This window comes from Strix uralensis, chromosome 2 (assembly GCF_047716275.1).
Source record: "Strix uralensis isolate ZFMK-TIS-50842 chromosome 2, bStrUra1, whole genome shotgun sequence".
NCBI lineage: Eukaryota > Metazoa > Chordata > Aves > Strigiformes > Strigidae > Strix > Strix uralensis.
Genome location: NC_133973.1, coordinates 106,792,350 through 106,817,556, shown reverse-complemented (window position 1 = coordinate 106,817,556; position 25,207 = coordinate 106,792,350). Strand labels below are relative to the sequence as shown.

General features: G+C 37.5%; 2 protein-coding genes across 9 annotated transcripts in view; one reads left to right on the top strand and one right to left on the bottom strand.

Annotated features, from left to right (window-relative positions):
- LOC141939608 (RCC1 and BTB domain-containing protein 2) overlaps nucleotides 1-21,146 on the top strand; it is a 36,511-nt gene extending 15,365 nt beyond the window's left edge. For 5 of the 6 annotated variants that reach the window (XM_074859675.1, XM_074859670.1, XM_074859671.1 and 2 more), the window contains 9 exons: nucleotides 89-255; nucleotides 933-1,091; nucleotides 2,655-2,762; nucleotides 4,500-4,642; nucleotides 6,417-6,607; nucleotides 9,996-10,122; nucleotides 13,097-13,233; nucleotides 13,844-13,974; nucleotides 17,329-21,146. In XM_074859675.1, coding sequence (XP_074715776.1) covers nucleotides 89-255; nucleotides 933-1,091; nucleotides 2,655-2,762; nucleotides 4,500-4,642; nucleotides 6,417-6,607; nucleotides 9,996-10,122; nucleotides 13,097-13,233; nucleotides 13,844-13,974; nucleotides 17,329-17,469 — 1,304 coding nt within the window. In that variant the 3' untranslated portion in view covers nucleotides 17,470-21,146. The remainder of the gene's footprint in view (nucleotides 1-88; nucleotides 256-932; nucleotides 1,092-2,654; nucleotides 2,763-4,499; nucleotides 4,643-6,416; nucleotides 6,608-9,995; nucleotides 10,123-13,096; nucleotides 13,234-13,843; nucleotides 13,975-17,328) is intronic. The other variant, XM_074859676.1, reaches the window with a different exon arrangement.
- A 1,627-nt stretch (nucleotides 21,147-22,773) lies between these two features.
- The window catches only part of RB1 (RB transcriptional corepressor 1), an 83,040-nt gene continuing 80,606 nt past the window's right edge, over nucleotides 22,774-25,207 (bottom strand). For all 3 annotated transcript variants that reach the window (XM_074859666.1, XM_074859668.1, XM_074859669.1), the window contains one exon: nucleotides 22,774-24,802. In XM_074859666.1, coding sequence (XP_074715767.1) covers nucleotides 24,729-24,802 — 74 coding nt within the window. In that variant the 3' untranslated portion in view covers nucleotides 22,774-24,728. The remainder of the gene's footprint in view (nucleotides 24,803-25,207) is intronic.

The window sequence follows — 25,207 nt, the reverse complement described above, 5'->3', positions numbered from 1 at the left end:
GAATTTTACTTTTCAGTTTGTAGTTTTGTGTTGTGTACTCATTGGAAAAATAAAGATTTTAAACTAGCCTTTTACATTTTTATTATAGAAGGAGAAGTGTATACATGGGGTCATAATGCCTATAGTCAGTTGGGCAATGGTACAACAAATCATAGTTTGCTTCCCTGTCAAGTCTCTACTAACTTGGTGAACAAAAAAGTCATTGAAGTTGCCTGTGGCTCTCATCATTCTATGGTGTTAACATCTGATGGAGAGGTGAGAATAGCTGGAATAAATCTCTCTTTTCTCTTAATGATATTCATGCATGTGAGAAACAAGAAAACATTCTGCACCTAGAGCATTAGACCTTGCTACTTGCTATCCTCACAGAGCTGATGCAACACAAATGTTTGATAAAAACGGAAAACCTGTTACGGTCTAGCTGCTTTGAAGTGCATGCAGAACATTGATTTATGTGCTACATCTGCTTGTAATAAGAAGTTATAGTTTCTTTGTAGAGGGCAGTCAGTTCCTTCCTATGCTACTCTACTGTAAATGCTTAATGGTGTTAAAGCTGGCATTAATATAAATCACATTCGTCTAAGGAGTTTTCTGTCATTTACTTTGAGGTGCCATTTGTGTCCAGTTAGCCATTTTACTTTGGGTTCTGGAAAACTAGCAATGAATTCATCTGGCATTAATGCAACTGTCATGTTGCCTCTTACCTTTGATTGGAGGAATGTAAAAGAATGGAATATATAAGTATTATGAGTGGCATATTTTTGATAGAAACAATTAAATTGTAAACCTATGTATCTGCCTAGATTTTAAAAGAATACATCCACTTGAATGAAAAATGTAAATTTTTATGCTTATAACTTTTTTCTCTCTTGAATGTGTACTTCGAACTGTATGTTATATAGCGTTCTTCTATGACAATTCTCTCACAACAGGTGTACACGTGGGGTTACAATAACTCAGGCCAGGTTGGATCTGGTTCCACAGCTAATCAACCAATTCCTCGAAGAGTTACCAGCTGCCTACAGAATAAAATAGTAGTTAATATAGCTTGTGGACAGATGTGCTCTATGGCTGTGGTGGAAAATGGAGAGGTAAAAAACTTTAAGTGAATTTTCTGACTGAATTTTGTTTTATGTAATATCACAGGATGTAGATAATTTCAAACCTGCCAGTAATGAGCTGCTACTCAGAAAAGAAGTATACCTTTCCAGACTCCCTCAAATCTACCTGTTTATACTACTTATAAAAACGTTTGTCATAAATTGTCCTGCAAATTCTGACATACTTAAGCACATCTTCCTATCTGTGCTGATTATGGTTTCTTCTTTAGAAAGCAGATAGAGTGAAACAGGGAAAATTGTTCATTAACATTTGGTTTATGGCTTTTTGGTTTATGAGATTATTCATAACATTTAGCAGCTATTACTTTGTATCAGCTATTGGAGTTGGCTTTGAATTGAAGGAATTCAGATATCAAATTTCAAATTTACTTGAAAATACAGTTCTGAAGTAAAAATAGTATTGTGAAGGTCAGGAGATTTTTACAAACTGGGATTAAATTATATCAAATCTATATATGTATACTTAGCATTTCATGCTAGCTTCATTTTCTCTATGTAAAAATAACTAAGTTTGTATCACTGATTTACTGATTTTTAGAGCTGGTGTTATAGTCTAGCAAAAATGAAAGTGCCAATTAATGCGTTATCCCGCTGCTCTTTAGCATTCATAGAAAAACAAATTACTGTCTATACTAGAGTCTTAAGTATCAAGAATGTGAGAATAATCAGTGAATGCTATTTTAATTTTCAGTGCTCATATATGCCCACTTTATCTCAAGGGAAAATGGAGAAAATAAAGTACATTGCATATATTTGTTCTATTGCGGTACCCCTTGAATCCCTCTCATACTTTTTCATCCTCATTGCAAAGATACAAAGGGGTTGTAGTATTCTTGTTTTAGTTCATATGAGCTGAAGGTTTTGGGCAGCCTACATCCTCTCTAGCTCCATTGCTCCAAGCATTTCAGTTTAGACCTAAGTAGCTATTGATTGTTTGCAGTAGAACATATGTCACTGAAATTATCAGAGCTCAGTATTTTCTCTTTTTCTTATGTTCAGCACAAAGCTGTTAACAGCCTACTCAAACTGTTTGTCATAGCTTCCAGTTTATACTTGTTTTAGTGTGTTTTCTTTTCTGTTAGAGGATTTTTGAATGAGAAATTAGCTCTTTAAGAAAGGGAAGTATTCATGCTGAATTTGCTCTGTGCCAGGAAACAGCCATATGAATCACTTATTTTTCTACTCTTCATATTAAAATATTGTAGTCTTACATAATCTAACTCTTACAGAGCAACATGAATATGGAGATTTAGAATTTTAGATGAGCATGCAGTTGGTATTTTAAACAGAAGCATCATCCAAAATTTCTGGCACAGAAAACCATATACATGTGTGTGTATATATGTCTATGTATATATGTATGTTTATACAGGTGTGTGTACGTGTTTGTGTATCTACATATAAAGTACAGATCCTAAGGTGTGGGGACAGGGAATATTGCAGAAAATTATTATTGTAACTCTGAAGTAGTCATATTGCTTTCGAAAGAAGTAGATAGTAGCAAAGAGTTAAAATCCCATCTCTGTTTTTAAGGTCTATGTCTGGGGTTACAACGGTAACGGCCAACTGGGACTGGGCAGCAGCGGCAACCAGCCAACGCCGTGCCGAATAGCAGCTCTGCAAGGCATTCGTGTGCAGCGGGTACGTGTGGGATGCTCTGTGCCGAACCCTTTATCAACAACTGAAAATAGGCATATTCTACGTTTATAAGAGATAGTCCTTTATCTCTTTATTTGAAGTGCCATTTACCAGAATAAAAACAGGTATCTTAAAATGGGCCTTTGTCAGTAGGGGAGAAACTGTGAGCCTGTGGAGTTCAGTGGGAATTTTGCCATTGACTAGAGTGAGGTCAGGATTTTACTTAAAGAGGACTAGGGCATTAGAAATGTTTGGGGTTTTTTTTCCTGTGAAACTTAATTTAAAAAAAAAAGTCCTGTTATTTTAGTAAATAAGAAAGTCTTCTTAGGCTACCCTCTTCTTCTTTAACCCCTGTCTTCTTTTCTGGGAAAATGCTGTAGTTTAGCATTTTGTCTTTCTGGCAGACTGAATATCACTTTTAGAATTGCACTCCAGCCACGGTGACTAACTGGTGTTTGAAGTCTAAACAAATTGTCTTCAACTGCTTTTGGACAACAGTTGATATGATTCCATGGTTAGTTGATCTTGGGTGGTTATTACACTTTACTAAATAGCTGGGCTGTCATCAGTGTAACTGGCAAACTGAAAACTCATTTTGACTGATAGGAAATATTTAAAGTAACTGCAGAACTGGTACTGAAAGTTTTTAATTGGTTTATCCAAAATAGAGGATACTGTCAAGAAAATGACAGATTCTGCTAGAAAACATTGTAACCTAGTGAAAATTTACAAGTGTGGTTTGAATTCTGTATCCTATTTATTACATTTACTCAGGGAAGTTATGGATTTTATAAATCTTTTAAAATAAACTAATTTAATTACAGAGTTTTACATTCAGTTTCTAGGATGTAGACAGTAGCTTTGCTGGTAACAATTGCTGTTGGAGAATAACATAAAGTGAATATTATTTTCCCCTGTATTTATTCTCCTGTTTAGAGAGTGTGAGTGCTCCAGTAAGTTTGACTTATTTACTATTTCCATCCACTTCATTTGCTTGCTATCTATTAATACCAAGTTATAGACCTCCAATCAGTAAATAACTTAAGGATTTATTTAATTTAAAGCACATCACATGCTTCATGGATGTCAGTGGACTACATGTACTTATGGTATATCTGCTTTGCAGATTATATGAAGATATGTGAGCTAGTTTTGAACAACATAAATTGGTGATTGATAGCCGTCTAGCTATAACAGGTTACATTAACTCATGCAGAGCAAGACTGTTGCTGGTAATTTTGCCACTGTCTATCTGTATGTGCAGCATGTGCTGCATATATAGATCGTAAAGTGGGTATTCAAACACTAGAGCTGACACAGGGAGGGGACAGTTCTGTGTGGCTGGCAGTCAGGGAGGAGAGGAGCAGACTGGGAGACCTTGCCTGTTTTCACAGTGGTAAGCTATTCATGTTGGAGCAGTTACCCATAAAGCAAGGTCAGTGCAGGACAGATGATCTGCCTTTTTTTGCATTTCTTCTGCATACTGTTCAAATTTGTCATATAGCTTTCCTTTTTTCTCAATGTCTAGCTATTCTTTTTCTGTACTCTTGAGATGATCTGGCAGGGTTTGTCACTGATACATTTTTTCCTCTTTTTAATAAATTTATCTGTATTTGTAATTTTTGTAATTTCTACACTGGTATAGAATCAATAACATTAACGTATAGCAAAACATGTATCTATGTGTATCAACTTACTGTTACATAAAAATGAGATTTTTCTTTTTATTATTCTTTATAGGTTGCCTGTGGCTATGCACATACATTAGTGCTAACAGATGAAGGTCAGATTTATGCCTGGGGAGCCAATTCATATGGCCAGTTAGGTACTGGAAATAAAAGTAACCAGTCTTACCCTACAACAGTTATTGTGGATAAGGACAGGTAATACTTACAGTCTGGCAGTCAGACACTGGTTGGCATACTCTCAGAAGAGCTACAGAAAATTATGGCATTTTTAATCTATTTTTTTGAAGAAATAGCCTATAATTTTTTGCAATGGTTCTTCTGCTAAATGTGAACAGGATTTTCACTGAAAGTGCTTGACTCCGCCCCATAACCATCCTTGTGAAAGAGAAACTGAATGTTCTGAGCCTGAATGTGCTATTTTCTGCTTCGGCTCACACTGTACTTTATATAAGGCCTTAATTGCAGTTTCTCTTCAGTGGTCTAGTTTCATTGTTTGAAGTCAACAGTAAAAGCTTTATTGTCTCTGAATATATGTTGTCTTTTAATATGCTACTTTTGACAAGAAGTACACACAGAAAAAGTGAAGAGTGGACATCTGCAATTCGTGTTATTTCTGCTATTAAATCTGGCTCATAACCCCGGAGAGAGAGAAAGGGAGGAGTTCTTTCTCAGTATTGTTGCCTGAAAATTAAGCTTGGATTTTTACAAGTTAAATATTTTCCTGTGAGTCCTTGATGGGTAATGGGACAGTTATTTTTTTTGCTAATGTAAAGCCATGTATATATGTGGACAGAAATTTGAATCTGTTTCTTACTACTGAGGTCTTGATTTTGGCTTCCTGTTGCGAAAAATAAAAAAAGTGAGACGTCCCTCTTAAACTTGTGTCTGTGTACATTATTGTAAGGAAGAGGCAACTCCTCTCTGGTGATGACACATGGCCCTTTTTTGAATGTTGCTATGTCTTTTTGTGTATGCTTTTGCTTAAAATGTAACTGAGTTTTTTCCAGACACTTTGGCTGCAGATAAAATGTAACCACATTTTCATACAAGTTTTAATGTTGTATGCTGCCTTTCCCTTTTGTTGGCCAGAATATGCATTTCTGGTGTCAGTATTACTTCACTAAAGCCTGCAAGATTTGTACATATGGCTTTAAACAAGTTGTTTCCTAGCTATTTTCCCCAGGCAGCTGGGAAAACAAGTAAACAAGTGGTAGTGCAGACTGCAAAAACAGTGGATTGTGTAATGTTGTACACAGTGGGAGTTTTGAAATCCTAGGATTAGTGAGATAGCCTAACATAGCTAAAATACACTGAGAAACAGCTCTTAGTGCTGTTTGGTTCTAATTTTTAATTTTCAAAATGAAAGTCCATTAAATGTAAGTAATAATAATTGTATGAGTAATGACAGTTCAGTATTTTAAATAAAAGTAGTATGTTTGAATTGTTGCTTTGTAACTGTTACCAAAAAGCAATCAGGAAAAAGTTTTTCATTAACTTTCAATTATAAACCAAAATGCAAATTCTTTTTTTTTTTTTTTTCTGAAACACCTATTCATTTCCTCATTCCCTTCTTCATCTTCTCCAAGTACCCATTCTCTACAGCACTTGCCTCACTGCTCAGCATCACTGAGGACATTCAGAGACTTGAAACTTGCCATAACTTTCTTTGAGGGAGCCAAGGGGGTCAGTAGAGCATGTGCTGCAGCAGATATACTGCTCTGCTGCAACAGTGTCTCCTCACTCCCAAGATGCTTTTTCACTGAGAAGCTTTCACGCTATTTGAAGAAACGTTGATAACCCTTTTAATTTTGCTATGTATGATCAGAAAACATTTTTGCAATTGGAAGTGCATGCATGCTTACAAATATGTTTTGCACCAGAAAAAGACAGGAGGTAGTGAGCTGCTTCACTGCATTTTGTTCTTATGAGAGTGACTTGCTTTTTTTTCTTTCTTTGCTTGTAAATTCAGAGTTATAGAGATCGCAGCCTGCCACTCTGCTCACACGTCGGCTGCCAAGACGCAGAGCGGCCAGGTGTACATGTGGGGCCAATGCCGTGGGCAGTCCGTGATCTTTCCCCACCTCACTCACTTTGCCTGCACTGATGATGTGTTTGCTTGCTTTGCTACCCCTGCCGTTATGTGGCGCCTTCTATCAGTAGGTGAGCTTAAATATTTTTTGGTTTGACATCTTCTAAATAGAATCATTAGAGCATAAAACAGTTGCACATATTTGAAGCCTAAACTTAGTTTCTTGCAAAAATTTATACTGGGAAGCATAATCATAATCATATGTATAAATGGTAATATGGAATTGTAAAAATTGCTAAGGCCTGGTGGCAGTGCTCAATGATTGTTTTGTTGATGTAGTTTATTTCTGGGGGGAAATGCCTTGGGTTTGGGGATGTGGTTTTTTTGCGTAACCACTGAATGTTACTGTACAATGGCCAGAGGTGAAGCTGAGTTCGAATTTGGAGACTTGAGGGAGCCATGCAGAACGTTTGGGAACCCTGAAGCTTTCTTAGATGCCCTTAACTAGACTATTAAAAATTGAGGGAGCCAAATTCCCATGTTCAGAATTGGCCACAGGCACTTAGAGTCTCATCACAAGTAATCATGACCTTGGCTTCTGAAGAGACAAGTTGCAGATATTCGATCAACATTAAGGTCTGTCTTGCTGGCCTTGACTAGAAAGAGTTAAGTATATAGCAGTGTCTAACAGAGAGCTCATTCTTCAGCTACAAATTCAGTTCCATATTGGTTGCTAATAAAGTTACTGTCTTTGCTGACCTAATCAAAGATGAGACTCTTGGTGTTATCTGTAGTTGTCATCTGGGAGCTTAAGCTAAAGGCTAGAATGCAGCAATTTGTTAATTTGTAATTTAAACTGTACTGAGTCCATCATGTTTCCATTCCACTTCTGTACTGCCTTTGTGATTGCTTTTGTGTTGCTGTATGCTTTTGTCTGACAATTGTAGAACACTCTTTGCTCCCTTGGTGCCTTCTGCATGCCAAGGTAAGGAAATCTGTTAATAGTACTCATATTTCAGCTTTGACAGGCTAGAGAATTAAATGGAGAATCCTGTTCTCAGGAAACTTCTTTGACAAAATTCATGTTTTAAGGCACAGTCCAAAGACCCCCATTTTCTCTAAGTTGAGGCAGTTGCGTTTTCTAGGGTAGCTTGTTCAGAACTGTAATACATATGCTTAATTACTGTGGAAATTCTTAATATTCCTAATATTTGCCTACTACTAATTAGATGTAAATTGTGTTACTGTACTAAAATCCCAGGCAACGGGGTTGTTCATTCCATATAAATACGTGTTTGTCAGCTCTAAGTCCTACATAAAAGTATCTGTAGCGTGTTCAGATTTTTCTTCCATAAGAACTTATGAAGGAAATGGGACATTATTAGGATATGTAGCTTAATCATAAATTCAGTTACATGTATCTTCTTACGTACGTTGGCAGGGATCTAGGGCTATTCAGCTTCCGTTTCTTCTTGCCCCGTTAAAATATTACTTCATGCTATCAGAATTTCCCCTCCGCTTCTCTTGCCTTTTCTTCTCAGTTCAGTGCAGAGTATTGAGGAATTTTTCAAAGGAGCATGGAGGAAGGCAAGAAGCAAAACCTGCCTCTTTACTTAATTTGTTCCTCACAGAGAAGACGACTGCTTGAGTGAGACCAAAACTGTCTTACAGTTTTTCAGTGCTCCTTTCTGCAAATTCACCTTTCCTTATCTTCTTAAGAGAGTGTGGTTAAGACTACATTCGTAACTATTACCCAACACATCTTTTATCCTTGCCTTCATTGTCACCGTGATCAACACACCCTGCCTCCTTGCACCGCTTCACACTTAGGGAGTAATTTTGGACTGTAGCAGCTCCTTTATTTTTGTTTTTTGACCTTGACTTCTTGGTCCTTTTGGTAATAATGTTGCAACACTGTAGCAACATTGTACCAAAGCACAAGGTGAAAACTTACAGGACTAAAAGGTTATTTCATTTTAAAACAAAACTAATTTCAGATACACTTTCAAACCCATATTCTCATATGTGCCAAGTGGCCTGCCCAGCATCCCGGCAGTAAAATGTGTGTGTATTCAGGTGGTCTGAGCAGGGTTCCTTGTGATGGCACAGGTAAAGGATGCTGGCTGTCATGTCTCCTCTAGTCCTTTTAGTTAGGTGACTCTGTGCTGATTTTGGATGTGCCTTTTTGCACACTGAGAGTGACTAGTCTTTTCATCCTGTCCCACCTTGAGTTGTCAGCATTGACTCATTGTTGTTCAGCTTCTGATCTACGTGTGGTGAGAATCATCAGGCAGCTGCATCCTAGGATCTTAACATCTGCTGAACTAGGTGCCATGGGCATCTGCCATGCTTACAGCCCTTCTCCGTCTATTGTATCCTGGTGCTTCCACACCCAGGCATTCCCATTCATTCCCCATTTGGGGCAGTTCTAACAGTTCTATTACAGTTCTTAGCACTGACTGCTGAAGAGTTTTCTTGTCTTCGTGCTTTGTCAGTATGAACTGCGTCTTCATTTCCTTTCTCTGGTTCCCCCTTGACTGCTGTAACAAATAAAAGCACCTATTTTCCCTCTAAGAATTTTGTAACTGAATCCCACTATATTCAGTTTACCTCTGCTGGCTGTAGAAGTCTTCTGGAGATGTGTATTGGTAGAAATCTGAATTGCCACTTAACTTTGAAGAAGAGATTCAGCTTTGCATTGGTTGTTAAAATTATTACTTATTTGGATAGCAGAGGTCTGAATAAATAAGCCACATTGTACAAAATAAGAATTAACAACATATTTTGCAGTATCATTATTTCAGAAGGATTTTTTACTATCATTACATTGGGTTTCTCCCCCCCCCTCAATCCTCTTACCTGTAATCCAACGCATGGTGGGATATACATACATAACACACAAGCAGGAATATGCAGACATTCACACAGAGTGCTTCTAACACCGTAAGTCTAGGGAAAGCACTTTTGAATAGACTTGTAGCTGTTGGTATTTACCTTTAGGGATATTGTACTGGGCAGTTTCACTGCAAACAGTATATTGGTTATGTAATGGCTTTATTTCTGCTGTAAGATGTCTCCTCATGGGAGCATTTTAGAAAGTCTTGTTGTGATTTTTTTTTTATTGACCTCTTGAGTATCTTATAATAACTAACACTTTTTACTTGGAATAATTTACCCAGTAATGACTGATAACATTTACTATCACATGCAGCGTTAAACTTCTGAGACTTAATTTTTTTTTTTTTCTGGCCTTATATAGATGAATTAGAGGAGTGGGACTTTTTTTTTAATAGGGATATTTGTTTGGAGTAGGAAACTAGTAAGGACTGAAGAAAGCTGCTCTTTATTTGCTTTTCTTGGGGGTTCATACTGAACACATAGTCTGCTGGGGTTTTCTACTAGCCTTAAAAAGATGTTGTATTTATTAAAAGTGTTAATTGGTGACAGATACCCAGGATGTTATCATGAGAGATACTTGTATTACTTACTACTTACTATTAATTCCCCTTTTTATTCTAGAGCCTGATGACCATCTAACAGTAGCCCAGTCACTAAAGAAGGAATTTGACAACCCTGAAACTGCAGACCTGAAGTTTCTAGTGGATGGAAAATATATTCATGTTCATAAAGTTCTTCTCAAAATTAGGTAAGGCACAAACTCTGTAGTTTAATCTAAACTAAATTGTACAGTGTAGTCCACTGTGCTGAGTAATTACTGATCAAAATTCTTCATTTATTCTTACAAACTCCCTTTTCTTTCAGCCATGGAATTCACCTGCTATTCTTCAGTTACTCTCTTTTCCTCATTTCCTTGCTGTTTGGAATTATCAAACATGCTACTTACTACCAGCCTTTTCATCACTTCCCTCCTTCTGACATGTATCTTCCTTTGTGCTACCTAAATGGCCTTGACCCTGATTTCTAATAACCTTTTTTCTGCTGAGGAAAAGGCTCACTTCTGCTGCCTTCCCAGTAGTTTGGATCAGTTTTTCCTCCTTTATGTGCTTGGCTTCCTCCACTGGGGTGATTTGAGGGGTTTGTGTTTATTCTTACCTGCCTTTCCTTCCACAGGACCCTTCAGTTGTTTCAGCAACTTCAGTAGATGCTCTTCAGGTTATCTTTTTTTTCCTTTTTTGTCAGATTTCTTTATCCTACTTGTTTTAAACCTTCTTATCAGTGAATTTGAATTTTAAGCTGGCTTCTCTCTTTGTTTTTAGAGCTTTTTGCAAGTGAGATTTGACATACACAGTTCTACAGAGTAATCGCATTGTTATTAACATGCAGCGATTAGTTTGTTCTTGCTGACACAGTTTCTACTAGGATATTCTAGAGGCACTGCTTACACATCTCTTCTGTCTTGCTAACTGCTTCATCCTCCTCATTGTTACAATATTTTTATTCTCTTTGCTATTTTCTTTCTCAAAATGATTGGCTATCTCATACTGCTTATCACCACTTTCATCTTCCTACTTTTATTCCTGTTAGTGATTTCTTGTATATTACTGCATAACATTAAAGTGCCTTGTTAATTCTTGTCTGCCCTTTTTTTTGGTCTTTTCTGCTCTCCTCTTACTACTCCAATTACCCGTATTACTATTTTCTTCCCTTTGGTGGTTTCACTGCTTGTGCATTACACCTGTGCCTATAGTCCACCCTTTGTTTGGAATGCCACATGCCCTTCATCAGATACCACTTCAAATCTTGTGTATCCCCAAAATGTTTCTGAGGTTCTTTTTCCTGATAATCAGACTATATGTAACTTTTGTTTATTTATTTTTTCTTGCTCTACTTTTTCTCAGATTGTATGGCATTCTGGGAAGGATATGTGCCTAATTCTAAGATGGATTTAAATGTATGGCATTATCAAAATAATATGCAGGAATAATAAAGCATCAGGCACAATCTGTAGAATTAATATGTTCTTTAAGCCTTATAGTCTCATGATGCAGCTGGACCAGAGTATGATGTATTTAACATGGTATTTTGCAGCATTCAGCTTGTTCCAGAGCGTTGTGATAAATGCAGTGCTGGTAAAAGTTCCTTTTCATTATCCAGTCATTTCTTTACTACTTCTGAAGACTTTTTTCCATCTTGTTCTATGCCTACTGTTGAACTAGATTGTACCATTGGTGGTCATTAGCTTGCAATGGTGGTGACATGGCTGGGCAATGCCCAGCTGGGTGGGGCTGGCTGAGGAACACACTGCCTGCAGAAAGAGATACGCATGAGTATGTGGGTGGGATTCATCAGCTCTGCGTTTAGCCAGCCAAAATTAGGTGTCTGGTCTCTCTCTGTACTGAGAGAGAGAGAGAGGCACTCCAAAGGGTAAGTCACTCCAAGGTACTTTGGAGACTGAAGGATGAGTACCAACTGATTCTTATTTATTTACTTATTTTTAAGGGAGCAATGTGCACCACCTTCTCTGTGACTTTTTACTTTCGTGTGGTGCCACTGGGGCAACAGACCATTCCCAAGGTCTATTCCACAGCTGGATGGCTAACATGGTCACCACCACTTAACATGAGGCTCTGGGAAACAAAGCAATGGGGTTTGGTCTGCCTCTTCCAATGCCAGAATGTGGTACAAGAGGTGGCAGAAGCTAGATAATGACTTTTTAATTCTTTATGAATTTGACTTGATGTTTATTTATTTTATTTTTAAAAATACTAAGAATAAAAATTCTTTAAATAACCAGTAAAATAAAATGTGGAAAAGGTAAATTAAGTGATAAAATAAGTAATTATTTTTTCTTTGTATTTAAATTATGCTGTCTTTATGATGTAGACTTGTCCCAGCATCATTAAAAGGAAACCAAACTACCTTTTACATAAAAGTTTTAGTAAAAGAAAAGCAAATGCTGATGCAGGAGAGTTAGACAGTAAATAGTGTAGTATAAAAGAGTCCAATTAGATTGTGGCTATTACCTGAGGTGGTGATGTTAATTTCCATCAGCAAAATTGTGAAAACAATTAAAATGTTACAGGATGCTTGTTAGGGAGCAGTAAGTCACAGTGAGTTGTAAATTAGGTGAACTCTTGAGTTGCAGAGTACAGCTATCAAAGCCAGTGCTTTTTCCTTGTTTGTATCTTGTCACAAAAGTATTCAGACTTCTAAGAAAAAGGTGATGAAAGATCTGGGTGAGAGTGTCTTCACTTTAAATACTTTAATCCTTGAGAATAATGATTATATCTAATGCTAAACTGTGTATGGACTCTGACACTGGAATAAATGTTATCTAAGATATTAATGAATTCCCTCCTCCCTAGATCATGCTGGAGAAAGCAGGTTGAAATGTGAGAACTGTCTACTTAATTGTAAACTTTATCTTTTATAAGCCAGGTAATAAAATTTATAGTTAATGTATAACGTACTCAAGAAAATCACATCAAAACCACATGGATCATCCTTAAAGATACTGTAAGTAGAAGGAAAATTCTGAATTATATATATAAGGCTTAAAGAAATTAAGGTGTTCAAACTAAGAAATCATGTAGCTAGTTTATGGTTGTGTATTTAGTCTGTTACCACTGGTGGTTTTTGTTTATTGTTTACAAACTTGCCGAAGCTCATCTTTCAAGCTTAACTCTTTACAGTATATAGCCTTTGTCCATGTTTTGTAGGTGTGAACATTTTCGTTCCATACTGAATAATGATGATGAAATTATAGAAATGAGTGAATTTTCTTATCCTGTTTACCGAGCCTTCCTGGAATACCTGTATACAGACAACATTAGGCTCCCTCCTGAAGATGCAATAGGTATTTGCCATAAATGGAAATAACTGTAGGTTACTGTTTCTGAAAAGTTCAATTTGTGTGTCATAACAGGGTGAAGAAAGCAGAGCTTGCTTATTTTAGTTTTATTAGCACTTAAATCTTGAGTTTGGCAGGTGTCAGGAAGAAGGGATGCAGTAGCAGGAAACATGCCCAAGGAGAATGAGTGGTGGGAATGCAGTAAGATGAAAGATGCAAAACGTTCAAAAAGAACTCATTGTTTCTTGTATTAAGAACTTTTTTCCTTAAAAAGGCACTAATACCATCCTAAAACTTTTCTGTTTGAGTAGCTGTGGTGATTTGATCATGAATGAAAAGGGAGCTGTTCCCCATGTGAATTTAAGAGGATATAAATCCCTAATTGATACCTAGAATGAGATACAATACAGGGAACAAGAAGACAGAACGCTTGCAAGGTAATAAAAGGGTCCCTCTTTGATACGTCTTTTGAGGACCTTCAAAAACGCACACATCAGCTAGGGAAAAAAATAGAACCAGTCTTTGATTAATTCAGCCTAAATCAATAGGGTAATTGATTAATTTGAAAATAATATGTTTTGCATCATGATAGTTAAAGCTGTATGAATTTTCACAGGACTGCTAGATTTGGCAACGCTGTATAGAGAAAACAGATTGAAAAAGCTTTGCCAGCAAACTATCAAACAAGGCATTTGTGAAGAGAATGCCATTGCTCTTCTTTCTGCCGCTGTCAAATACGAAGCTCAGGTAAGGAGAACTTCTAGCCAGGCAAACAGTTGTTTTCTGAGAAATGAAACTGTTTATATTAAACATAACTGCATTTAACTGATGGGGCATGATTAGGACAGTTCCCCTTTCTGGCTTCCCAGATGTTTGTTTTCCCCTTTTTAAGCTGTAAAAAAAAAAAAATGCAGCTACTAGTGTTTTCTTCCTGGCCTTCTGGCTTGCACCTGTGAGTCAGGATTCTTAATCTGCTTCCTGCCTTGTCATCTGGCAAGGCATGGCATGCAGATTTCTCACTGCAATTTACTTCCTCACCTTTGGATTTTGCATTGCTTGTTCACTTCCCAAGTTCTCCACCTGATCATTTTTCCTGCCAGTGTCTGGTACAGTCATTCTGGTACTGCCTTTTACAGGCAGTGGCAGAATTTACAAGTCAAGTCCCTCCATATTTACACTTGTGCTTATATAAAAAAAATCCACTTTTGCCATGTGGTTTACAATGAATCATGCTGACATGCAACTAATCACCTATTGTTATTCCTCTCCCTGTATCCTGTCATCTGGTCTGCCCTTGGCTCTGGAATGTTTCACTAGCACTCAGCCTGTTATCAACAATACTGCAAGTGCTTTTTTTGTAAACAGACAAATGCTTTCAAAGATGTTTTCCTTTTCTCAGCTTCTTAGTGCTATGCTGATTGTGGAAATAATGATGTGGTGGTTTTTATTATTCAAGAAGTCTGCGTATGTATTTTAGACTTAGTAGCCGTTGTTATAACTGAGCATCTTAGTTGAGAAGTCCTCATCCTTCTGTTCAAGAGTTCTTCTGCTTTACAAGAATAAAATTAACATAGGCAGAAGATTACCTACTAGAAGAGCCATAATATGTAGGCTGGAAGGAAGTCAGTGGGGTTTGTAAATCGAAAGAGGGAATAACATCAGATTAGTAGATAATAAGATTATCAACTGCCAGTTACAAGGCAGTTGTAACCAAGGTGCATCAGTAACGGAAGGCATGAACAGCTGAGGCAAAGAGAAACTGTATTTTCCATGTGTTGTGGTGGTAGAAGCCCAGTATATCAGGGAAGACTGGACAGGAAGGGAGGACCCCATAATTTGATTCTCCTAACTGTAGAAGTTTTCATTAAAAGTTTACTCTGGAGTTTCTCCTCTTACAAGCTTTTCAGCAGTTTTGAGTATCTTCAGAGCAGAAGTACCTTTATTTGACCTGTGTCAGGTGAAGTAATTAAAGAATAGTTAAAGATACATCTAGGTGTATTGTGAAGTACTAAAACTGGCCTGGACAAAGTACTAGAGTTTATAATGGCTCAAACACAATAAAAGGGATTGGCTAGATGACTAAATATACGTTATCTTCCTCTTCCTTATATGCTTCAGTGTTTTATTCTGTATACCTAGTATTCTTTCAAAACATGTAATACTTTAACACGATCATCAGATGATGCATTGGTTCACCTGCCCTGGGTGCAGCATGTGCCAAACTCAGGAGTGCACTGTTGCCCTTCTCCCTACATCCACAGCTCAGAAGGATATAATAGAACTGTTTGAGAGGAGCACAGCAAAGACTTCTTTATCAAAGATGTGGGATAGTCTCTGTCTAAGGAATCATGAAGTAAGCCAGGATCTTTTAGCGTATTACATTAATATAGTTAAAAACTGGTTTAAGAACCATGTGCAGTGTATCAGCACTTAAGAAGAAAACTGTCCAAAAAAGGATTATGAAAGAGGCCTGATATTTTTGAAGTTTCAAAAGATAGAATTAATTCAATTTTTTTGTCGTTAAATGTGAACACTGCAAGTGAAAGTTTATAGTGCTGTGGCATCTGCCATTAACATATCAAATTAATTGAAGACTGACTTTGCTACTGTATGCATCTGTTGGGATTAAAAATGCTTGAAAATGTTTTGTCCTATCCTGAGAAAATATAAAGAGTTGCTGTTTAAAGCATATTTCTAATATACACTGTAGCAAATTTTCGATTAATCATCTTCTATATAACAGAATTAAAAGCCAGTTATTTCTTGAAACTGCAAAATTGGTGACTAGGATTCTATGATATCTATGGACCTCTTCATAGATCAGTACCAGAAAAGGCAGCTGTTGGGTTTATTTAGTGTAAAAATTCACACACTGACTGTAAAGCAACCCGCATTCTGGCAGTAGCATTTCAGAGGTCTGCTGAAACTTAAGCAGTCATTGTCTTTGGTCTTCTACGTTTTTTATTTCTTCTTCTATTCTCATTCCTTTTCTTGCTTTTACAGTACTTTTTGATGAGAAATACAATTTACTTCTGTGCATTGTTGCTACCTTATTTCTTTTTTAAGGATATTTTGTGCTGTTTGGCCTCTGTTAAAACTCTAGTTACACCTTGACAGGGGCAATAGTCTTGAAACATTCAATCTAAGGAAAAGGTTTCAAAAGGAAATGCACAAGTATTCTGCTAAATTTCTTTCTACTAATTAATCCCTGTCTGCAATGTTTGTGTAGTTAACAGAATTAAACTGGCATGGATTAAGAGACCTCTTTGTGCTGTAACCCTTGAAGAGTTTATAGATCATGGCTCATACTGCCAATTTAGACTTACCTTGCTGCTGGCTCCAGCTCTGCTTGCTGCAGAAGGTAAATAATTTTCCTTCAACAGCAAGTTGTTGCATAGGAACCAGCTGAAGGGGATTGACCCAGTGCATGGAGAGAAGGATTGTGAAGCATTTGAGTGGGCAAAATTTGTTGTGTGAAATCATGGTTTTATGGCTTAACGGCTTGTACCTATCCTGTGCTGAGTATCTGAACAGCCTGTTACAGCAAGACCAGAACAAAACAGAACCATTTTTGCTATCTAGGAGTTCCAGTTCCTAGGTAGGGGGTCACAATTCCTAGGTTCACCATGAAAGACACACGTATCCTAGCACCCTGTTTGTGCTCAGTGAGCATTATCAAATTTTACATCATATTTTGCATCAAATGTAACAACAAATATTATACCATATCTGCTGTTTTTCACAGGACCACTACTTAATTCAGTGCAGGAGGGAAAATAAAAGAGTTACGAATGCTCTAGTATGTGGGGAAGGTTGATGGTTTCCCTTATTAATAACTTTTCTAATGAGCACTGTAAATGTGATGGATTTCTACGATCAATTTAGATGGCTACTCCTGTTTTCTCGGAGGTTTATTGAATAGTTTGTATGAGCAAAATTCATTTTATCACTTGTGATCTAATCAAACTGATCAGAAAAGGGATTGGTAATGTGAACAATCTGGTATATTCTCTGCTAATTAAGTGACAGATTTGAAACAGAAAAATAATAATGATAATTTTTCTGTCATTCATATTACAAATTACCTTAATTTGTTCCTAGGACTTGGAAGAATTTTGCTTCAGATTTTGCATAAACCATTTAACTGTTGTTACACAAACTCAAGGCTTTGCAGAAATGGACCACGACCTCCTGAAAAACTTCATTAGCAAAGCAAGCAGAGTGGGAGCATTCCGAAACTGAGGTCTGACTACCACCAAGCTGAAGAGCATGTCCTCTTCCCGCCTGGAAATACTTCTCCTTTGGAGAACTTATCCACAGTCAGAATGTGGAAAGGTTTGGAAAGACTGACTCAGTGTCCATCAGCTTAGGAAATGTATAAAAGTCTGCTAACATAGAGGTTTTGTAAAGGTGGCTACAGCGTAGGTGTATGGTGAGAGTTCACTGCCAACAGTCAGAATTTAACAACAAAAATCTAATGCAGTAACTACCCTTTTCCACTTAAAAGTCAAGCAAACTAAGCTATCATTATCTTGTCTGTCTGTTGTTTGTTGGGTTTTTTTAAAACATTTGGGTTTTATGGGACAGTGACCTGTTTGCTGCTAAAACTTTCCTAGTATACTTTTATCACCAAACTAAGTTAATATGCCATAGTGGACTTCTTTGTGCCTGGTTTATCATCTGATGAAGATACAGAGTTGTTTTTCTGAATATATGATAAAGTAATAAATTCTTTAGGATGTGAGGCTTTCTGATTGGTAGGAGATGTCTCACTTGGTGTTTATTTGGTGTGTAAATACATAAGCCCTGAAGAGCTTCAGCTGGATATTACAGTTTTGAGTTCCTGGCACTTGTGTCCATTGTTCTAGACAGAATGAAAAAAATCTTCCTTTCCATTACACAAAGCATGTTCTCTGGCACCCCAATGGGCCAGGAAGCATTCACAGTATTTGTCTGGATGTGTATTGTGCTGTGTGTTTTGGTACTCAGAAAACTGTCTGGTTGCTTGTTACCAAGAAAAATAAACCCAAACAAAATCTCAAGGAAAGGGAAATTCCACTTGAGGTTTGTTTATTCCCGTTTCACTGTCTATCTCCAGATAGATTATCTTAAGAAAAACAGAGACAAAGTTTTGAAGTGATAAAAATGGGTCTTACAGTTAAATCATGAGTGAAACTCACATTATTTTCCATGTGGCAATAAGGACACCTTGTCCAAATACATTGTTTCAGGTTCTCCTTTGGTCAGTGCTGTGAGGTGACCATACCCCTTACCTTACATGCCTGGTTTAGGTGAGAAGAGCTGCCCTCTGGACATGTCTCTCATCATGGACCATTGAGGGCACCGCATGGCTAAGGTAGAGTAGATGCTTAATTTCTAACTGACTGAAGTGAGTTAAGATGAAACCCCCCACAGTGTTGTGCAGAGGGAGGTTTGCCCCATTACAGAAGATGCTGAGCTCGTGACGCATTTACTTGAATTTTCTAATAGGCAACTGTGAATTAACCCTGAGAAATTATTTTTCTTAGAATTTTGACTAGGTGAAGTGGCTTTAAGTGCCTTTTGTAGTATTTTATAAACGGAGAAGGCAAGAAGCTGGATGACTAGTGTCAGTACACTAATATAATTAGTCATGCAACCTTCCTTTAGATCCTTGCTTTACTGCAGAATCCTTCAATGACTTTTTCTAATCCTCAAATGTGGTTTCTAAGAACCTAATTCCTTAAATGATCGCAGCCTCATTTCCTCATTTCTTAAGTAGAAATAACTTCTTTCTTATATTGGAGGATCATTCCTCAAACAATCCTGTTCCTTGAGGAGGAAAAGAAGCAGCACTTCCTCAGAGAAGATAAGTAGTGAGTAGTGCCTCTCTTCACATCAGTCCTGGCAGGTGTGAGTGGAAGCGTGAGGCATGCAGACAGTAGAACTTACTTAGGAAGAGGACCATAAGCAAATTATTTTGGAAAAATGCTGTGGTAAAAAAAATTGTGTTTGAGGCATTTGCCTCAGACTCTCACTAGAAATATATTGGATCATCTAGTGCTAATAAGCATGTTCTGCCACCCCCTCAGTGACTAGTACAACTTCCTCCAGCAGCGTAAGTCTGTACTTCAGCAGCTGTGTCAGTATTTTGTATTCAAACAGAACTGGTCAAAAACTTGCCAGTACATAATGCAGTTTCATCAAAACCACAACTTCCTTGGGGGAAGAGATCAGTTTTGATAAGTTTGTGTTGAAAAGCACTTGACTCAGGCACACAGATAGAGGTTAATGCAGACAGTAAAAGAATATCACAGGAGGGCACAACTTTTCTGCAAACTTTGTATGATATAGCCCAGCACTAATCATGCCGAAGCGTAGACACAAGGTAATTCTACATAAGCCAAGGCTGGGGAATTCCAGATGTTTTGGTGAAGCCAGGGATGGCTGGAGTGAAGTCTCTGCCCCTTTCCGTCCTGGGCTTAAGAATTGCCAGATTCACCTGCGAGCATTTTCTCAGCTGTAGCAACACAAAGAGGGTGCACCCCCACGGCCCCACCTTGGGATAGCAGCTTGTACGGGATCCTGCCCCATGCAGGGCCCTGCGCTGGCTCGCAGCCTCGCTAGGAAATGGAACCAGCTGGGCCCCTATGCCGCTTACAACCGCCTTTCAGTTACTCTGGCCTTCCCAAGAAACATACTATAAAACATGTCTCCAAATGTTTCTGTTTTACTTAACCAAACCAAAACCGTAAATATGAAATTACTGTTTTTAACTCAACGTCTGATAAAATCATTCTCTGCTCAGTGAAGAGCCTGGCTCTCTGGAGACACCACTCCACGCAGCGATAGCACTGGGGTGTGATACCACTCTTGTAAGCTGGCCCAAGGTCGTAACACAGTAGTTCAACAAATACTGCAGTCACAATGGCACACTTTCTTAGCAAGGCTTTTTTGGCTTAATATAACCAATACTGCCATTTTTTTTTCCAATTTATTTCCTTCCTGCTCATAATTTCCAACCTACTGTACACATTAAAGCCTAGTTGTAACTTCAGAGTAATTGACAAAGCCTGTGATTTTGAGAAGCAGCATCTCTGGCCTGAATGAGAGTGATTCTAAAGATCCAATGTGTCAGTGCTGGCTTTTATTCATGCAGTATGTATCACCTGACCTGGATGTGATAGTATTACATTCATAGACACTTATTTATTTTTTTTAACTTTCATTGCATGCACTTTCCTTGGCACTTAAAGGTCAATGTTTAAAAAAACATACTGGCTTAGGTGGTTAAATGTGGATGCAAATACGTGTTTGAAACCCAATCATGGGACACTTTAGAAGACATTAGGGATGCATTTTACCATTGTGAGATGGTCTGCAATGAACTTATGTTTGTGGATCTTGCAGGTTAAATACATACTTAAATACTGTATTAAGTATTGTTCTGTTTCAGGACATCAGAGGCAAAAAGGTGTTTGTTAAAAAGTGAAAATAAGGTCAAGCATAAACTGTATTTGGGGTTTAAATAAAGAGGGATGTTCCACTTTGCAGAAAGGGAACCAGGTAGGTAACTTTCTGAATCAAATGGAATTTGAAAGAAAAAGAAATGACAGGGATAGGGTCATTTAAAGGTTCTCTTAAGTTATTGAAGCTAAGAGCCAGCATTGCATTGTCATCTAGTACCCACCTCTAGAGTTTTGTTACAACACCAAATAACTGTGTAAACTGCTGTTTTTATATGATCTGAACAATTTCCATGGGCTTTCCTTGTAAAACAAAGCATTTATTTACCCCATAGAGACAGGACTCATTGGCTACTACCTAATGTAGAAAGTTTACAGCCTGAACATAAAACTATGTTTTGATTTCTTGTTTCTTTATAAACGTGCCTGGTTTCAATAGACCATTAATAAAAATGTCATAATATTTAAAAAGTATGAGTGGGACTTTTTTTCCTTTCTTTTCAGTAGAGCAAAGAAAGTCTGACACTTGTAAACTGAGTTGACTATGTAGTTAGTAGTGTGGGGAAAAAAAAGAAATAAAACAGGGGTAATATTTCAGAGACATATTTTAAAGACTATTTGTGTTCTTCAGGAAGTAACTGCCACCAGATAAAGTATTTGTAAGCACAATGAAAACTGAGTCTGCAAAAAAAGAGCTGGAGAATTTGCATAAGTGTATTTCCACCTTTCAAAGAAATTAATGCCCTAGTGACTTAATGATTAATGAAATTGTTCTCAAAACCAAAAACCAATAATTGTTTCTGAAGCAAATGACCAGCTTACTTGTTATATTTTAAAATATTTCAAACTTGTGCTTCACACCAGTATCACAGCCATAACCTTCTCCAGCTCTTTCACATTTGACACAGGTATCTTCCTGCAGCCACTCCTACACCTAAAAACATGCAGTTTACACATTGTGTGACATGTAAGAACATTTGGAAATGGGACAGCACCAAGAGATTAAGGTATAAAACTGCAAAGAAAGAGGCTGGGAGTCAGCTCATCCATCTGGACATGGCGACACAGTCAAGCCAAGAGACTAAATTCCCCTTAGCGCCAAAGGAGAGAAACAGGCCTCTCTGAGATGCCATTCACCAGACCTTATTTTACATGTACATCTTAGGTAGACACAAGTTTTCTCCACAAATGTACGTTTCTCCACTCTGATTAGAAGAGTTAGATCAGTGGTGCAATCCTTACCATTAGGCATCTGGGATGCCCATCCCATTTTCTCTCCAACTCTTCTGCTCTGAATTCTAATTTTCTTTTAACCTGAAACAGTTTCAATATTCTAGCCCATTTTGAACACACAATCTCACTGTAAGAAAAGTACCTCAAACATAGTAAGATTTCCAAGTCTGATAAAAAACCATTAGTTTCAATACACATTTATTTGCATATCTATCTGCTTCAAAATAAGACTCTAAAAATGTGTTTTCAGAGGGGTCAAGGACTGGCAAGTCAGCCAGTGCACTTTGTGCTCTAAGCATTGTCATGAACACCGATGCTATAAATAGCACTGCAAGTTCAGCAGCGTCCTGAGTCACGGGCACCTATGAACTCTCATAAACAATGACAGGGAGCCTGCGAGGCTGCCGTGCCTACAGCCTGACACACAGCCCAGAAAGCCATGGCAGCTTACGCTGGAGTTTTGACATCCTGGGCTGTTTTCAGCAGCTCTCAAAGCAAATGAATCGATTATGAAAAATGGGGTGGTGAAATGATGGGAATGCTTCTAAATGTGGACACCAGCTCCTCTGAAGGACTGCCTCAAGCACCTCTGCAAGCGGGCCTGCGTCTGCCACAAGCGTTACCGACGGTGACCCTGAACAAAAGGCCTGGCGAGAACATTTCCAGAACATCCTATCAAAACTTCTGAAGGTAACTCCAAGCCCAACGGCACAACTATTTGGGCCTCTGCACCAAGAGGGAATCACTGGAGATGGAGTGACCTCTGCTTGTACCAGCTGCAGAATCATGGTGGAAGTCAGATACAGGAACACATCATTACCATATGAAGTCACCTTCTCATCTAATGAAAGAAAGATTACCAACTATAAATATTTTAAAAGCTATTTTATTTATCTTGAAAGGAGAGAAACTGATTAGTTGTATAAAATATTATCATACATTTGATGTAAAGCCTTCAGTCTGTTTGAACAAAAAAAATACATTGTCACAGTAAAGAAATAATGAATCTGTTTAAGTACTGGACTCTGTAGTATCACCCCTCTAGCCAAAGGATCATGGAAGAACTTCAACTGCTGTAACAGAGCTTACGGTCAGTGTACCGCTATGTTAACATATATTTTGTCTGTAAAACTGCAAAAAGTGAGAAAATAAACATAAGCTACTCTTAAGGCTTCTGCACATTTTTCAGGAAGAAAGTTGAAGCCATACTAAGACTAAAAAACCCCCTCAATTTTATTTTAAAATTCATGGACAAATCGGTGTGCTGCTTGTAGAATTTTTAGTATTTCCAGGATTAGCTTCTGTTCAACACAAGAACTGATCTTTAAAAATGTACTACTCTTAAGTATTCTAGGATCAGCTAAACAATTTCTACATAAACTACCCGGAGAACATGTGGTTTTAAAATGTTTGTGTAATGAATAGCATGCTTTTCTACTACAACTGTTTTAATTTAAGTAGCTGCAAAAGCTGAATTTCATAAAAACGGGTAATTTTGAAGTAAGACTTCATTTATTTACTTAATCCATTGGAAGTAAAACATGTGCTTTCCCTAACTAGCTGTTTTGCAAACACTATGTCATTGCAGGAAAGTCCAGTATCTGAATCAGTAACTTACAAAGATGTAAGAGGAAAAAAGTTTTGGGTTGATTTTTTTTTTTTTGCTAGTTGCAACAGTTCATAAGTTGCCTACTAAACTCTGCCTTTTCAGTAAAATAAGGCAGACTGATTTTCCTGACATTGGCTCATTAAGTTTTGCTTTTTTGCAGATGCTACAGTAAGGCCCACAGGAGATTCCCTGTGCTTTTAGACACCAGTCTACTCTTAACTGGAACCCAACTGGAGACACTCAGCTTCCAGCTATAGGAAAGAGGTTGTTTGATGCCTGTTTCTCAAGCTATTTGGTTCGGCTACAGTTAGGTGAAAATTTAAAGAAATCACAAAAATTCTACATTGTTAGAATTTTAAGATCTTATGTGTACCAGGCAGGATTTAGGTTTGGGGTGCTTTTTCTTTTTTTTTTTTAAATAATTGAGATTTTCCAAGATAAGAAAGTGCACCTCAAGTACTCTGCATATGGGAAGAAACTTCAGCTTCTGGAAAGATTCTCTGTGGGATTCTGGCAGGAATCTCTGTGGGATTCACATTCCATGAAATTCAAACCGATGGACAGTGTAACTGCCCTCTGAAATTACACTGAGGCAAGAGCTGGGGAAGGAAAACTACAAAACACTAACTACTGGGTTCAGTAGTACGGCTACATAATGAGTTCACTTTGAATTCAGGTTGCAATTCTAATGTGAGGCCCTGACTGCGAGATCTATGGATGCAGTGCAGTTTAAGTTAATGGGAATTTGTTGTGCTAATTATATACAGAGACAGTAATCTTTGCAGTATCTGGCCCCTCATTTTCAAAATTTGCAAGTAATGAAAATATAAAAATGAAATCTAAGAAACAGTATTAGTGCATTTCAAATCATTCTAGCTAACATTTTGTCTTCAGACAGAAAAACTCAATCCAAGTAGACTGAATTGGCTTAAATCAGTAATGCTGCAATAGGAAACTAAGACACCTTCCAAGTCTGTTTTTAAAATCCTCAAAAAAATATATAAATTAAATTCAGTGGCTTACATTGTATATATGCTACATCATAAGGCAAAGTATCATGAAAAACATTTAAAAATTTTATTAAAAAGTCCAAACGCTTTCAACTAGCAGTTTGGAATAAAAAGCAACTAAAAAAGCAACTCAATTAATGAAGGCTGTAAAACGAAAACAATCTAAGAGGGCCTGCAGTGCAGCCCCTGGTCCTGAGTAGAATCTCACTTTTCTTCACTGGCTGAGGTATCATTTCCATCATTCAGTTTCTGTTTTTGCATTCTTGTTCGAGTAGATGCTAAAAAAAAAACCCACCCCACAAACAAAACAAAAAAAGAATGAAATTAAGTACTTTCTTCAGAATTACTTTGGACATGTATTGTATTGTAAAAATTTGTAATGACACAAGGAATAAAGTACACTGTTCTAAATAAAACAAATCCCTCATTTTAAACACATAATTCTGAGTTGCTTCAGCAATTCTTGCTCAGTCTCACATATGTTAAGAAATTCATTCCACCTGTTCACTCAAGTTTGCATTGGTTCTGTACCCTCACTTTGTTTTCACCCTCAAGGCAGGCAGATGGAGTCCATCATGCAGGGATCTCATCTCGTTGCTAGGCAGATGCTATGGGTCGAGCAGCCCCTACATCCCAGAGGCAACCTGCCCAGAAAATGCCTTTTTCCCCCTTTTTCCTTTCTT